Source organism: Alligator sinensis, unplaced genomic scaffold (genome assembly GCF_000455745.1).
Source record: "Alligator sinensis unplaced genomic scaffold, ASM45574v1 scaffold467_2, whole genome shotgun sequence".
Classification (NCBI taxonomy): Eukaryota; Metazoa; Chordata; order Crocodylia; family Alligatoridae; genus Alligator; species Alligator sinensis.
In genome coordinates, this window is record NW_005842129.1 from 1,554,957 (window position 1) to 1,567,425 (window position 12,469).

At 53.1% G+C, this 12,469-nt stretch overlaps 1 protein-coding gene across 1 annotated transcript in view; it reads right to left on the reverse strand.

The window, feature by feature from the left end:
* The window catches only part of MST1 (macrophage stimulating 1), a 32,913-nt gene extending 22,723 nt beyond the window's left edge, over positions 1–10,190 (reverse strand). The window contains exons 1-2 of the mRNA XM_006024995.3: positions 10,106–10,190; positions 8,934–9,078 (exon numbers count right to left, since the gene is read on the reverse strand). Coding sequence (XP_006025057.1) covers positions 8,934–9,078; positions 10,106–10,157 — 197 coding nt within the window. The 5' untranslated portion in view covers positions 10,158–10,190. The remainder of the gene's footprint in view (positions 1–8,933; positions 9,079–10,105) is intronic.
* Between the last annotated feature and the right edge of the window lie 2,279 nt (positions 10,191–12,469).

Here is a 12,469-nt window from a genome sequence, read left to right on the forward strand (position 1 = left end):
AGTAGCTCTGTGGTCTGTTTGCCCTCAGCACACTCACTCCCTCTATGACACTGCCAATACTCACCGTGTGTTCTGCACTTCAGGCATGGAGTGTCCCCACAACATGAGGGCCGCCCTTCACTGGCCACTTCTGAGTCTGAGTTTTCAAAGCACCTCTGACATATACAAATGCAAGAGTTGCTCTAGCCCTTTACTTCTCCCCAGCCTGACATACACCAAATGCAAGAGTTTCTCAAGCCCTTGATTTCTCCCCAGCCTGGGTGAAGGGATGGAACTGGTCCAGGGGTCCTGTTCAGACAATATCTATTCATCCAGGGGGGTCCAGACCCCAGTAATGGCAACACAACCCCAGGGGTCCAGTGCAGCTTCTATGGTTGCAACTCTCAGCACTCTTCAAGATCCAAGATGTGTCCTTGAAACAGCACAGGCGCTGTCCTTCCCTTGGACTACTCAAGGAGTGGCAGCCTATGGCAGAGATTGTGGCGGAGCACCATCAGGGTGCTTGCCACTTAAGGGCTGTTGCAAGCTCTGAGTGAGTTTGCTGTGTGGGCAGCAGGGAAAGCCTCCCACAGTGACCATTTTAAGGGGTAAGGTGGGTGTGCACACCAGCCCTGATGAGGCGGCCATTTTCAGATCCTGGCTTTGAGGGCTGGGGCAGTAGTTTGCTGCCAGCAGCTGAGGGAGCAACACCACCTGGCTGTCCTGCTGATAAAGGAACATCTTGGAGGTAACAGCAGGAGCTATGGGGATGGCAGGTAAGACTGAAAACTGCACCCTGCCATGGAAGGGTGGTTTGGTGGGGCTGTCTGTGGCAGGACAACCTCCAAGAAATGCCAGGCCAGTTACCTCCCTGGTGAAAGGAAGGTAGGCATGCATCAAAACCCCAGCCCCCACCAGCCGGTGGGTTACTGTAAGATTGGAGGTAGTAGGGCTACGGATGCCCATGAGTGGCATCTGAGCCCAGAGTGGGTAGTGAGGCCAGGCATGCCCATGAGTGGCACTTGAGCCTGTAGGGGTGCAAGACCCTGGAGCCCCAGGAAGGAGAGAGTTGTGTTGAACCCCAGAGATGAGGGGGCGAGTGAGTTGGGCCCCAGAGACAAGGGGGCGAGTGAGTTGGACCCCTTTGAGGAAGGGGCAGAGAGAGGCCCAGGTAAGCCTTGGGGCACCTGAGACTACAAGTGGGCCTGAGCCTGAGTAAGGCAGCTCAGAGGGAGCTGCAAGAAGAAGGGATGAGTCATTGGCCCAGTTAGGGAACTGTGGGTTGTGTTACCCAGTGTGGGGCCAGGGACAGAGTTAGTCCCATGTTGGATGAATTGCCTGGCCACCACGCAGATGAGAGTCACGGGAGAGGCCCAAAATGCTGTGCCAGGAGTAGCCGAGGAGTGCAGGGTCAAGACTGATGCCCTACATGGTTGCTCAAGGGAGCAGGGCGGTGTGAATGAAGCCCAGTAAGGGGTATGAGTGTGAGAGGCCTGGTGAGAGCAGGCAGGGTGGTAGATGCCCCAGTGACAGCGAGGGCTGTAGGTGTGAGGTACTGAATAGGGCAGAATGAGAAAGGTCTAACCATGTAGTGAGTTTGCCCGGCTTTAGGCCAGAGCATAGATCAGCTCAGAGATGACATCTGCAAGGCACTGGACATGATAGGGGAAGGTAGAGGTTGTGTGTGGACTGCCCATGAACAGCAGGGTGCTCAAAGGGCAGCCTTCCACCTAATTAACATCTTTAATTTACAAAAAGGTATGGTAGGAGAGTAAGGTGGATGGCTTGCCCAAAGACATGGGCCAGTACTGTGACTGGGCCTGGGAGTTTGCCCCCTGTCACACAGCCATGTCAAGGTGGGAGTGGTGCGGCAGACTGAGTTACTGCACAGTTGGGGTGTGCGAAGCCAGCCCTATTCAATTTGGATTCGGCCTAAATCAGGAACAGTGATTCGATTCGTTGATTCGGATCACTGTCCCTGATTCGATTTGGCCAAATCTGAATCTGAAGATTCAATGCTGATTCAGATAATCAGCGATGCAGACACAGCACAGCTTTAAAATGTTTTTCTACATACCTGGAGGTAGCAGGCGTGGTTTGTGACCGCTGCAATGCTGGGACGCATGGAGCATCCTACAGGAGTGCAGAGGGGTCCTCCACATGCTCGGCGGTGAGCCTGGAAGTGGACTGAAAATACTTCCAGTCCACTTCCGGGACTGCCAGAGAGCACGCTGGGGGCTCCCCCGTGCCTCCCTGGCTTCCTGATTGGGCACAGGGGGACCCTGGGTGCCTCCCCCACCCAGGAGGCACCAGTCACTGAGCTGGGGGTGGGCCCTGAGTGCTCCCTGGCAGACCCGGAAGTGGACTGGAAGTGCTTCTGGTCCACTTCCGGGTCTGCTGCTGAGCACACTGGGGAGCCCGCCGCACTTCTGTGGGACACTCCATGCGCCCCAGCATCACAGCGTTCATGAGCCCCTGCTACTTAGAGGTATGTAGAAAAAACATTTAAAGCTGTGTCTATGTCCGAATCACCGAATCTTTCCGAATCTTGCCGAATCGATTCGGAGGGTTCTGATTCAATTCGAAGAGATTAAAGGGTCCTCTGATTCGATTTGGATTCAGATTCAGAGATTTGGCCACTGAATTGGGCCGAATCTCCGCCGAATCGAATCAGGGACTGAAGCTTCGCACAGCCCTACTGAGCAAACATTCAACATGAGCCACAAAGGTCTGGGCAGAAGGGTTAGGAACCCTAGGACTGGTATGGGGAGCTAGTACCCCAAGAGGGTGACTGCTGGAACCTCTCCCTTTTGAGACCAGGCCCAGCTGGGCCCTGGAGTAAAATTATCGCCAACTCCAGACCATGTCTCTGGCTTAGCAGGAGAATGCCAACTCTAAATTTCCCAGTGTTCCCCGTTCTCCCCAAGAGATGACAGCTTCCTATAGCAGCTTCCATCTCAGAAACCTGCTCCTGGCCAGCCCCATCTGCACTGCCCCAACAGAAAGGGCAGTAACAGGGAGAGTAAAACACTGAGAAGAGAGCAGTGACAGAGGAAACTAGAGGTCAGTCCATTGCCCCTTTGTAGCTCCATGTTCACTGTACCATCAAAATAATATACTGTAAAAATGAATATACCTACCCTCCTCCCTGTGGATACATCCACATAGGCCAATGCCATGCAACCCAGAAGTCACCACACAGCCCTCCTCACACCCAGACAGGTCAACATACTCCTCACATCTGCCCCAAGTGCAGTCAGGCCCCACCATGCAAATCTCCCTACATCCAGACTGACACCTCCACTCACAAGCCTACACACATCCAGTGAGGATGATGAGACCACCCAACATATCCCTCCCCACACCCAGACATGCCAACATCATCCCACACAACTATCCCCACATTCAGCTAGGATAACACCATCTTGCACAACCCTTCCTATAGGTGACACGTAGGTGGGGTACTAGGGGGGGGGCATGTGCCCCCTCCTAAAATTGGCCACCGCCAATGCCTGCATCACTGCTCGCCACCCCCCTCCACTCGCTGCCGACACTGCTGCAGCCTCCTGTGGGCGGTCCCTGCTCAGCCCGCCCTTGCCGTAAACATCACTGCAGCTGCCTGCGGGCAGTCCCCGCTTGGCCTGCCCTTGCTGCCAACGCTGCCACACCACCTGCGGACAGTCCCCACTCACTGCTGACACGTCTCCGCTGCTGACACGCCCCTGCTGCTGACATCGCTGCCGCCACTGCCGCCACCTGCGGGCAGTCGCCATGCCCCCCCAGCCTCAAGGGGCACACATCGTTCATGACCCTTCCCAAACCTACACATGCCAATGCCAAAGCACACATCCCTTCTCACATGCAGAAAGCCTAATACAATCTTTCCCACATCCAAACAGACCAACACTACCCCACACAAATTTCCTCCTATACAGACAGGCCTAAAACCACTTTGCAAACCACTTGCCACAGGCAAACTTATTGGCAGCATGCAATATAATCCCTTCTCATACCCAGATAGTCCTACCCCAGCCAAGAAATACTCCCCATATCTGGAGAGAATGACACCATGCTGCACGAACTTCCACAAACTCCAACAGGCTGATCCCCGACCCAACGACCCATGCTTTCGGGAGGGGGGATTGCTGGGGCGGGATGGGCTTCATCTCTCCCCTAATGGCAAGCGTGTCTTCTCTTCCAGGTTGGCTGATCTCGTACGGCGAGCTTTAAACTAGACTCGCCGGGGGAGGGGGCTGCAGAAAGACGAGGAGACGCCATCAGGGCAAGGGGTGCAAAGGTAAGTAACAGGGGTCCTGATGGTCTGGCTAATCAGGGGGTGGGGGGGCACACAGTCTTGCAAGGCCTTAAATGCCTGTACACCAATGCTCGTAGCATGGGGAACAAACAGGAGGAACTCACCCTCAGAATAGCTAGTTCAAATCCAGATGTCGTAGGGTTAACAGAGACATGGTGGGACTCATCCCATGACTGGGCAGTTAACATTAGGGGCTATAGGCTGTACAGGCGGGATAGAGAAGGCAGAAAAGGCGGGGGGTGGCACTTTATGTCAAGGAGCACTACACATCCTCTGCCAGCAGTATGGGGTCAGGGGAAGGGCGAGCTGAAGTGCTCTGGGTCAAGATCCAGGGGGGGCAAGGCGAGAGGGATTTGACGGTGGGGGTCTATTACAGACCCCCCAATCAGGAGGAGGAGCTGGACAGGGAATTTTCAGGCCAGCTTGCGGAGACACTAAAAGCAAGGGATGTAGTTGTCATGGGCGATTTTAATTACCCGGACATCTGCTGGGAGGAGCAGTCAGCCGGGACGGACCGCTCCAGGAGGTTCTTGGCCGAGTTGCAGGACCTCCACTTGATTCAGGAGGTGCACAGTCCCACCAGAGGAGATGCTCTGCTGGACCTGGTCCTGGCCGCAGGCGACGACCTGGTAAGAGGCCTCCAGGTTCTTGACCACCTGGGCAATAGTGATCATCGCGTGCTGGAATTCACCATCCAGCGTAGAGTGTCAAGGGCCCGCAGCAAGGTGGTGGCCCTAGACTTCAGGAGGGCCAACTTCAGTGAGATGAGGAGATTAGTGGGAGAGGAACTGGGGTCCTTGAGGGCAGAGGAACTCAGCGTCCAAGAGGAGTGGTCGTTCCTTAAGGAAACGATACTCGGGGCCCAAGGGGTGTCCATCCCGACAAGAAGCAAGGCGGGCAGGAGTGTCCAAAAGCCCCCCTGGCTCACCAAGGGTGTCCGGGAATGCCTGCTTGCCAAAAGGGTGGCGTACGCCCGGTGGAAGGGGGGTGTAATCTCCAAAGAGGAGTATACCTCCTCTGCTCGGGCCTGCAGGCGGGCTGTTAGGAAGGCCAAGGCGGAGATAGAGCTCGGATTAGCGTCCAGGATTAAGGATAACAAAAAGTCCTTTTTCAAATATATTGGGAGGATGAAGAAGGCGCCGGGTAATGTGGGGCCCCTGCAGGATATGCGGGGCAATCTGGTGGTTGCGTCAGAGGATAAAGCGGACCTCTTTAACCAATTCTTCACCTCCGTTTTCTTGTGCAGGGACCGGGACTTCCCTGCTGTGATAGAAGCCGGACGCGAGGGGATCGCCTTCAGACCTCAGGTTGGGGAGGACCGGGTTAGAGAGCTTCTGGAGGGGCTGGACGCGTTCAAGTCAGCGGGTCCGGATGCTCTCCACCCCAGGGTGCTGAGGGAGCTGGCTGGGGTTATTGCAGGGCCCCTGGCACGGCTCTACGAGCGATCGTGGTGCTTGGGCCAGGTGCCAGACGATTGGAAGGTAGCTAATGTGGTCCCCATCTTCAAAAAAGGGAAAAGGGAGGACCCGGGCAATTATAGGCCCGTCAGTCTTACCTCAATCCTGGGGAAGCTCTTTGAGAAGATCATCAAGGAGCACATTTGTGATGGGCCGGCATCAGAAATGATGCTCAGGGGCAATCAGCATGGATTTATTAGGGGGAGATCATGTCAGACCAACCTGATTGCCTTTTATGATCAGGTCACAAAGGCCATGGACGCAGGTGTCGCGGTGGATGTAGTCTTTCTGGACTTCAGCAAGGCCTTTGACACCGTCTCTCACCCCATCCTAATTAATAAACTAGGCGACTGTGGCATAGATGCCTACACAGTCAGATGGATTGCAGATTGGCTGAAGGGTCGCACTCAGAGGGTGGTGGTGGATGGATCATACTCGACTTGGGGGGAGGTGGGTAGTGGAGTCCCCCAGGGCTCGGTCCTGGGGCCTGCGCTGTTCAATTTCTTCATCAGCGATCTTGATGTTGGGGTGGAAAGCAACCTGTTTAAATTCGCTGATGACACCAAAATTTGGGGGGAGGTGAGCACGCTAGCAGGGAGAGAGAGATTGCAGAAGGATCTGGATAGGTTACAGGGGTGGGCAAACAGGAACAGGATGTGTTTCAATACGGACAAGTGCAGGGTGCTGCACTTGGGTAGTAGGAACCAGCAGCACACTTATACGATGGGGAGCTCCCTACTTGAGAGCACGGAGGCGGAAAGGGATCTTGGTGTCATTATTGACTCCAAGATGAACATGGGCCGACAATGCGAGGTCATGGTTGGCAGGGCTAACCGGACCTTGTCGTGCATCCACAGGTGCATCTCGAGTAGAGCCAGGGAGGTGATCCTCCCCCTCTATGCGACGCTGGTCAGGCCGCAGCTGGAGTATTGTGTCCAGTTCTGTGCGCCCCATTTCAGGAGGGATGTGGACAACATGGAGAGGGTCCAGAGGAGGGCCACCCGCATGATCCGGGGACAACAGGGCAGACCCTACAGTGAGAGACTGCGGGACTTGAACCTATTCAGCCTCCACAAGAGAAGGCTGAGGGGGGACCTGGTGACCGTCTATAAACTCACTAGGGGGAACCAGAAGGGTTTGGGGGAGACGCTGTTTCCCCTAGCCCCTGCTGGCATAACAAGGAATAATGGGCACAAGTTGATGGAGAGGAGGTACAGATTGGACATCCGAAAAAACTACTTCACAGTTAGGGCGGCTAGGAGCTGGAACCAACTTCCAAGGGAGGTGGTGCTGGCCCCTACCCTGGGGATCTTTAAGAAGAGGCTGGATACTTACCTGGCTGGACTCATTTGAGTCCCGTTTTTGTTTTTAGGGTTTGTTTGTTTTTTTGGGGTTGTTCTCCTGCCCTGGCGGGGGGTCGGGCTAGAAGATCTATTAGGTCTCTTCCAACCCTAAAACTATGAAACTATGAAACTATGAAACCTACCCACTTCCCCCCAGGATGACACTGCCCCCCATAACCCTCTCCACACCAAGACAGGCCTATACCACACCACACAACCCTTCACACACCCAGACATGCTGATGGCATATCACACAGCCCTCCCTTCACTTAGGCAGGCTGACATGACCCTACACATCCTTCCCTACTTACAACTCCACCCTACACAACTCTCTCCACATCTAGACAGACTGTACAACCCTTCCCTCACATACGTAGACCACTACCACCCCACATATCCCTCCCTCCACCCAGATAAGCCAACACTTTCCTGCACAAATCTTCCCACACCCAGAGAGATCAACACCATCCTACACAACCCCCTGAGTATCCAGACACAATCATCATTATCATCGGCAGTCCCTCACAGTCAAGGATGATGATGATTGTGTCTTCCATGACTGACTTATCTGTGGGTCCAAAGGTAGCTGACAAGGCCAATCTGGAATCGACAGGTTCTACTTCAACTCGGGCATGTGTTTCTATGCAGTGGGCGGCTCTGGATTCTTGCTTTGGTCTGCAACCAGCTGTTTCTGCTGCTTCAGTCTCCTGACACAATACCATTTAATAGAACATCCCTAAACCCAGAGAGCTCCTATACATGTTCAGGGAGCCGGCTCCAACGCACTGAAAATCCAGCACAATTAACTGAGTCTGCTGGAGTGCAGAAATTGATGTGCTCCGACAGACTCCAGCTTCACGTGTTTCAGCATCCCCATGCTGAAAAATGGCAGCGGGGCACTTTGAACTAAAGCTCACTGAATAAGCTTTGGTTCAAAGTGCCCCACTGTCATTTTTTAGTGCAGGGGGCACTGATACATGTGACCCTTGGGAGCTTTTAATTAGCATGGCTTGCTAATTAAAGCACCAGCCTGCCACATCTCCTAGGACATGTGTAAAAATGCCCAGAGAGGCTGACACCACCTGATACTTTCCTGCCCACAAGACAGCTTGACACCACTCAATATGGCTCCACCCACACCCAGAGAAGCCCACACTACCTCACACAACCATCCCCACATTCAGGCAGCCTGATACCACCCCAAACCTACCCACCCTCAGATATGCTGATACTATCCCATACAATCTTTACCACATTAAGACAGGACAACACAACCCCATGCAATCCACCCCACACCTAGCAGGCTGCCATTACTCTAAACAAGCCTTCCTACATGCAGACAGGCCAACACCATCCCTACATACACCCAGCAGATTGCAGCACCTCATATATCCTTGTCTACAACTTGACAGGTCAACTCCACTCCATTCTACTATTTCCAGTTCCCTTTAAAGTGGCTGACACCTTGCCTCCTAATCCTCCCACACCCAGACAAGTTGAAACCATCCAACACAAGTCCCTTCATGCACAGATAGGCCAACCCCACATACGAACAACTCTCCCTACATCCACACTGCCCAGCACCACCCCACACAACTCTGCTCATATTCAGGCAGGACAACCCTGCTATATACAATCTTTTTCAAAATGAGTCAGTACAATTCCACCTCACTTAAACCACCCTACACTTAGGCCAACACTACTTCATACAATCTTCTCACCATTCAGATAGGATACCACCACATCACCCCCTAGCCCCCACTGCACAATGCACTCCCATACTCCCATGTGCTCCTGTGTTTGCAGCTGATGCCTGCCCTCCTTCCACTGTGCCCTTACCTGCAGTCTAGCAGTGCTGTGCAGCGCCTGGCACATTCTTCCACCTGCATGGGTTCCTCTGACACCAGGGCAGGGCCATGGAGACTCAGTGAGATCAGTTCAGTGGCTTTGCGACTCTGGAAGTTGTTGAGAGGGGAGCACTGGCCTAGAAGGATGCAGTAAGGCACAGAGCTAGCCACAGCCTGGATGCAGAGGACAATGCTGCCTGGCTTTTGTCATTGCCCTACATGCAGGCATCCCAGAGGAGCCTAGGATGCATGTGGGTAGCTATGCAGGCAGTGCAGAGCTAATGGAGCCAAAGTTGGTGTTGACCACGTGCCAGCTGTGCCTTTTGTGGGACAACTGAGTGAGGAATTCTGGGCAGTTGTACAAGCGTCAGAGATGGAGCTCAGGGCTGTTCTCACACGTGGGAGCAGCAGTTGCCACAGTGGGGTGAGGGACAAACACAGGACCACACTGTAGTTACCTGAACCCTGGCAATCTCTCTGTCCCTCCTCCTAGCAAGAAGCTACCTCACTTGCTCCTCTGCCTAAACCAGTGGTCTTCAACCTGTAGTCCACGGACCCCTGCAGGGGGTCCGCAGACTATGTCTAGGGAGTCCACAAGAGATAAATAACTATGATCAATCAAAAGTACGTGAATACCCACACTTACAATTCAAAGAGGTCCACACCTCCATTTGAAATTTCCAAAGGGGTCCACAAATGAAAAAAAGGTTGAAAACCACCGGCCTAGACCATAGAGACTCTGGTGTTTGTAAACAATGGCTGATTTCACCACTGCTCTCAGCTGCCGGTAGATGGCCACATAACATAGAAGCCTTTGCCTCATGAAGCATGAACTGCCCTGGGGCTCCCTGCTTGTTATGTGGCTCAGAGAGAGGGTTGCTGCTGCTCAGCCTGGGCAGACCCCTAACAGAGTGACTGAGGCCTTTCCTCAGGAGCTGGCCTTGGATCCTACTGCTCTCACTTCACACCAGGTCCCCTACAGTGTAGGTACACAATGTGGGTCCCCTGCATTGGCCTGGAGGGGAGGCTGAGTGCCAGCCCTGTGCCATATGGCTGGGGAGGGGGTGCAGTAGCAGGGCCCCCTGGTCCCAGGCCCTGGCCTCGTGGGGCATGTTCATAGTGAGGCCCAGCTGCTTTAGAGAAACCTGGGACAGGGCTCCTTACCTGTGCTGAGGGCACAAGCCAGGGCGAGCAGCAGCCCTGCACTGGCCTTCATGGTTCCTGTGTTCTGGCTTGTCCCCCAGGATGTGAGCTGGGCTTGCTTACAGGAACTGCGTAGAGGCAGGGGTGGGGCCTTCCCAGAAGAGTAAGACCCCCTTCCATCCCTCTGCAAATATTTGTTTCTGGGCTACAAGCCAACAAAGCAGCTGCAGAATGAAGCAACAATACCCACAGGGTTTTTCCAGCAAGGCCATCTCCTCAACACACACCCTCACATGGGAGTCTGGACTCTCCACTGAGGACCCTGCAAGACTCCAATCATTGCATCACATCCTCCATACTAACCCCTTAGGGCAATCTACAGCCAAATTTCAAGCAGGACTCAACCCTTTAACCTTCTAGGTAATCAACATGACTAATGAAGCAGTTCTCCCCAGGAGGGAGCTGCTCCCAGCATTCAACCAGGGAACAGTCCCAAGGCCCCTTGCAGTAGAGGTGCACAGCTATGCTGGAGATGAGTCTGAAGGCCCAGCAAAGGTTTTGGCCAATGATGCTGTAGATCATATTTACCCAGCCATGAAGCTCCACCCAGCACTAGCACCAGGATACCTCAATGTCAGGTGTAACCCTGCTTATGTTGTACATGTTCCGTAATGGTGACTTTGGATGCGGACAGATATAACACTCGAATCATTCGGAGAATGTCATAAATATTCTGACTTAAGTTTCTGAGGCATGATTAAACCACAGCTCAAATGCCTCTTCTACAAGTATGGGGACTCTGCTCCCTGAAAACACCCAGAGCTTCCTATATAGGGCTAACTCAGGGTGTGGTTTCTTTCAAAGCTTGTCCCAGAGACTTTGCCACAAATGGCTGGAACTGGTGGTAGAGAGCCCAAGTGTCCTAATAGATCAGTCTTTCTCTGTTCCAAAATCTCCAACATTCTCTTTAAAAAGCTGCATCAGAAGTCGGAGGAGGAGGGGGCTGGCTCCTGAAAGCAGTCATGGTCCATATCCTTATTTCCTTGGGAACTCTTGAGGTTCCATTGGCAGCTACAGCTTGCAGAGGGCAGCAAAATCATTTTCCTCCTTCCTAAGTCTGAGCCCATGTACCTGGCAATACCTCAAATAGTAGGAAAAATTGTTCTTTGCAAACTTTTGGGCACAAATGCCCTTCTTCAGGCATAGAACAACTCTCTCTTCCTGAAGAAAGGTATTCGTACCTGAAAGCTTGCAAAGAACAATTTTCCAACTATTTAGTTAGTCTAATAAAAGATATCACATCTACCCAAGAACCTTGTCTGCCTATGTCCTTAGACCAGGGGCAGGCAATTATTTTGGGCAGAGGGCTGCTTACTGAGTTTTGGCAAGCCATCGAGGGCCACATGATAGGCAGCTAGGGGCAGATAAATATTAATTTTCTAAAGTTTTTAGGGGCCCCGTGGGCTGGATAGAATGGCCTTGTGGGCTGCATCTGGCCCCCAGAAGTCGCCGGGGGGAGCCCCATCCAGCCCCCAGGCTGCATTTTGCCCACCCCTGCCTTAAACCAACACAGCTACAACCAACAACCCTCAATAGTAGGAGGCATTTTGTAGTGTTCTGTAAAGAGGTTTCAGTGTAAGCCTCTGATATGCCCGTAACCAATAGGGACTCTTGGGGTCTATGTGCATCCCCTTATATCAGGGGCAGGCAATTATTTCAGGGAGAGGGCTGCTTATGAGTTTTGGCAAGCTGTCGAGGGCCACATGGGTAGCCCTGCCCCTTGACATGTGCCCCACCCCTGGTCACCATCTTATGACTGGAAGCCCCATCCCCTAGCCCCTGACCCCACGTGTCAAGGGGCACATTATATTCTAAAAAGCAAACATCTAAAACATTCATTAATTCGATTTCAAAAAGTATTTTCTCCTGGTTTACCTGGGCTTGTATAGTGTACATAGAGGTGATTGTATATAATAGCTTAAAATGAACTGTTACTCTTGTATATTGTGGGAGGGGTATAGGTTTGTGGGGGGATGTGGGTGTATGGGTATGTGGGGTGTGGGGGAGGGTGTGGGTGTGTCTGTGGGGGTGGATACGTGTGGGGGTGTGGGGTGAGGGAGAATGTGGGGGTGTGTATGGATATGTGGGATGTGGATGAGTATGAGGTTTTTGGAGGGTTGTGTATGGGGGTGAAGGTGGCTGGGATGTGTGAGGGGATGTGGGTGTGGAGTCTGTGTGTATGGCAGTGCAAGGGGGGTGCCTGTGCATGGTGGGATGTGCATGTGGGACTCACCCTATGAACAGACACATACACACAGTCCCTCCCTACACACATACGCAGACAGACACACATAGCCCCTCCCTACCCAAACAATCACATGCACA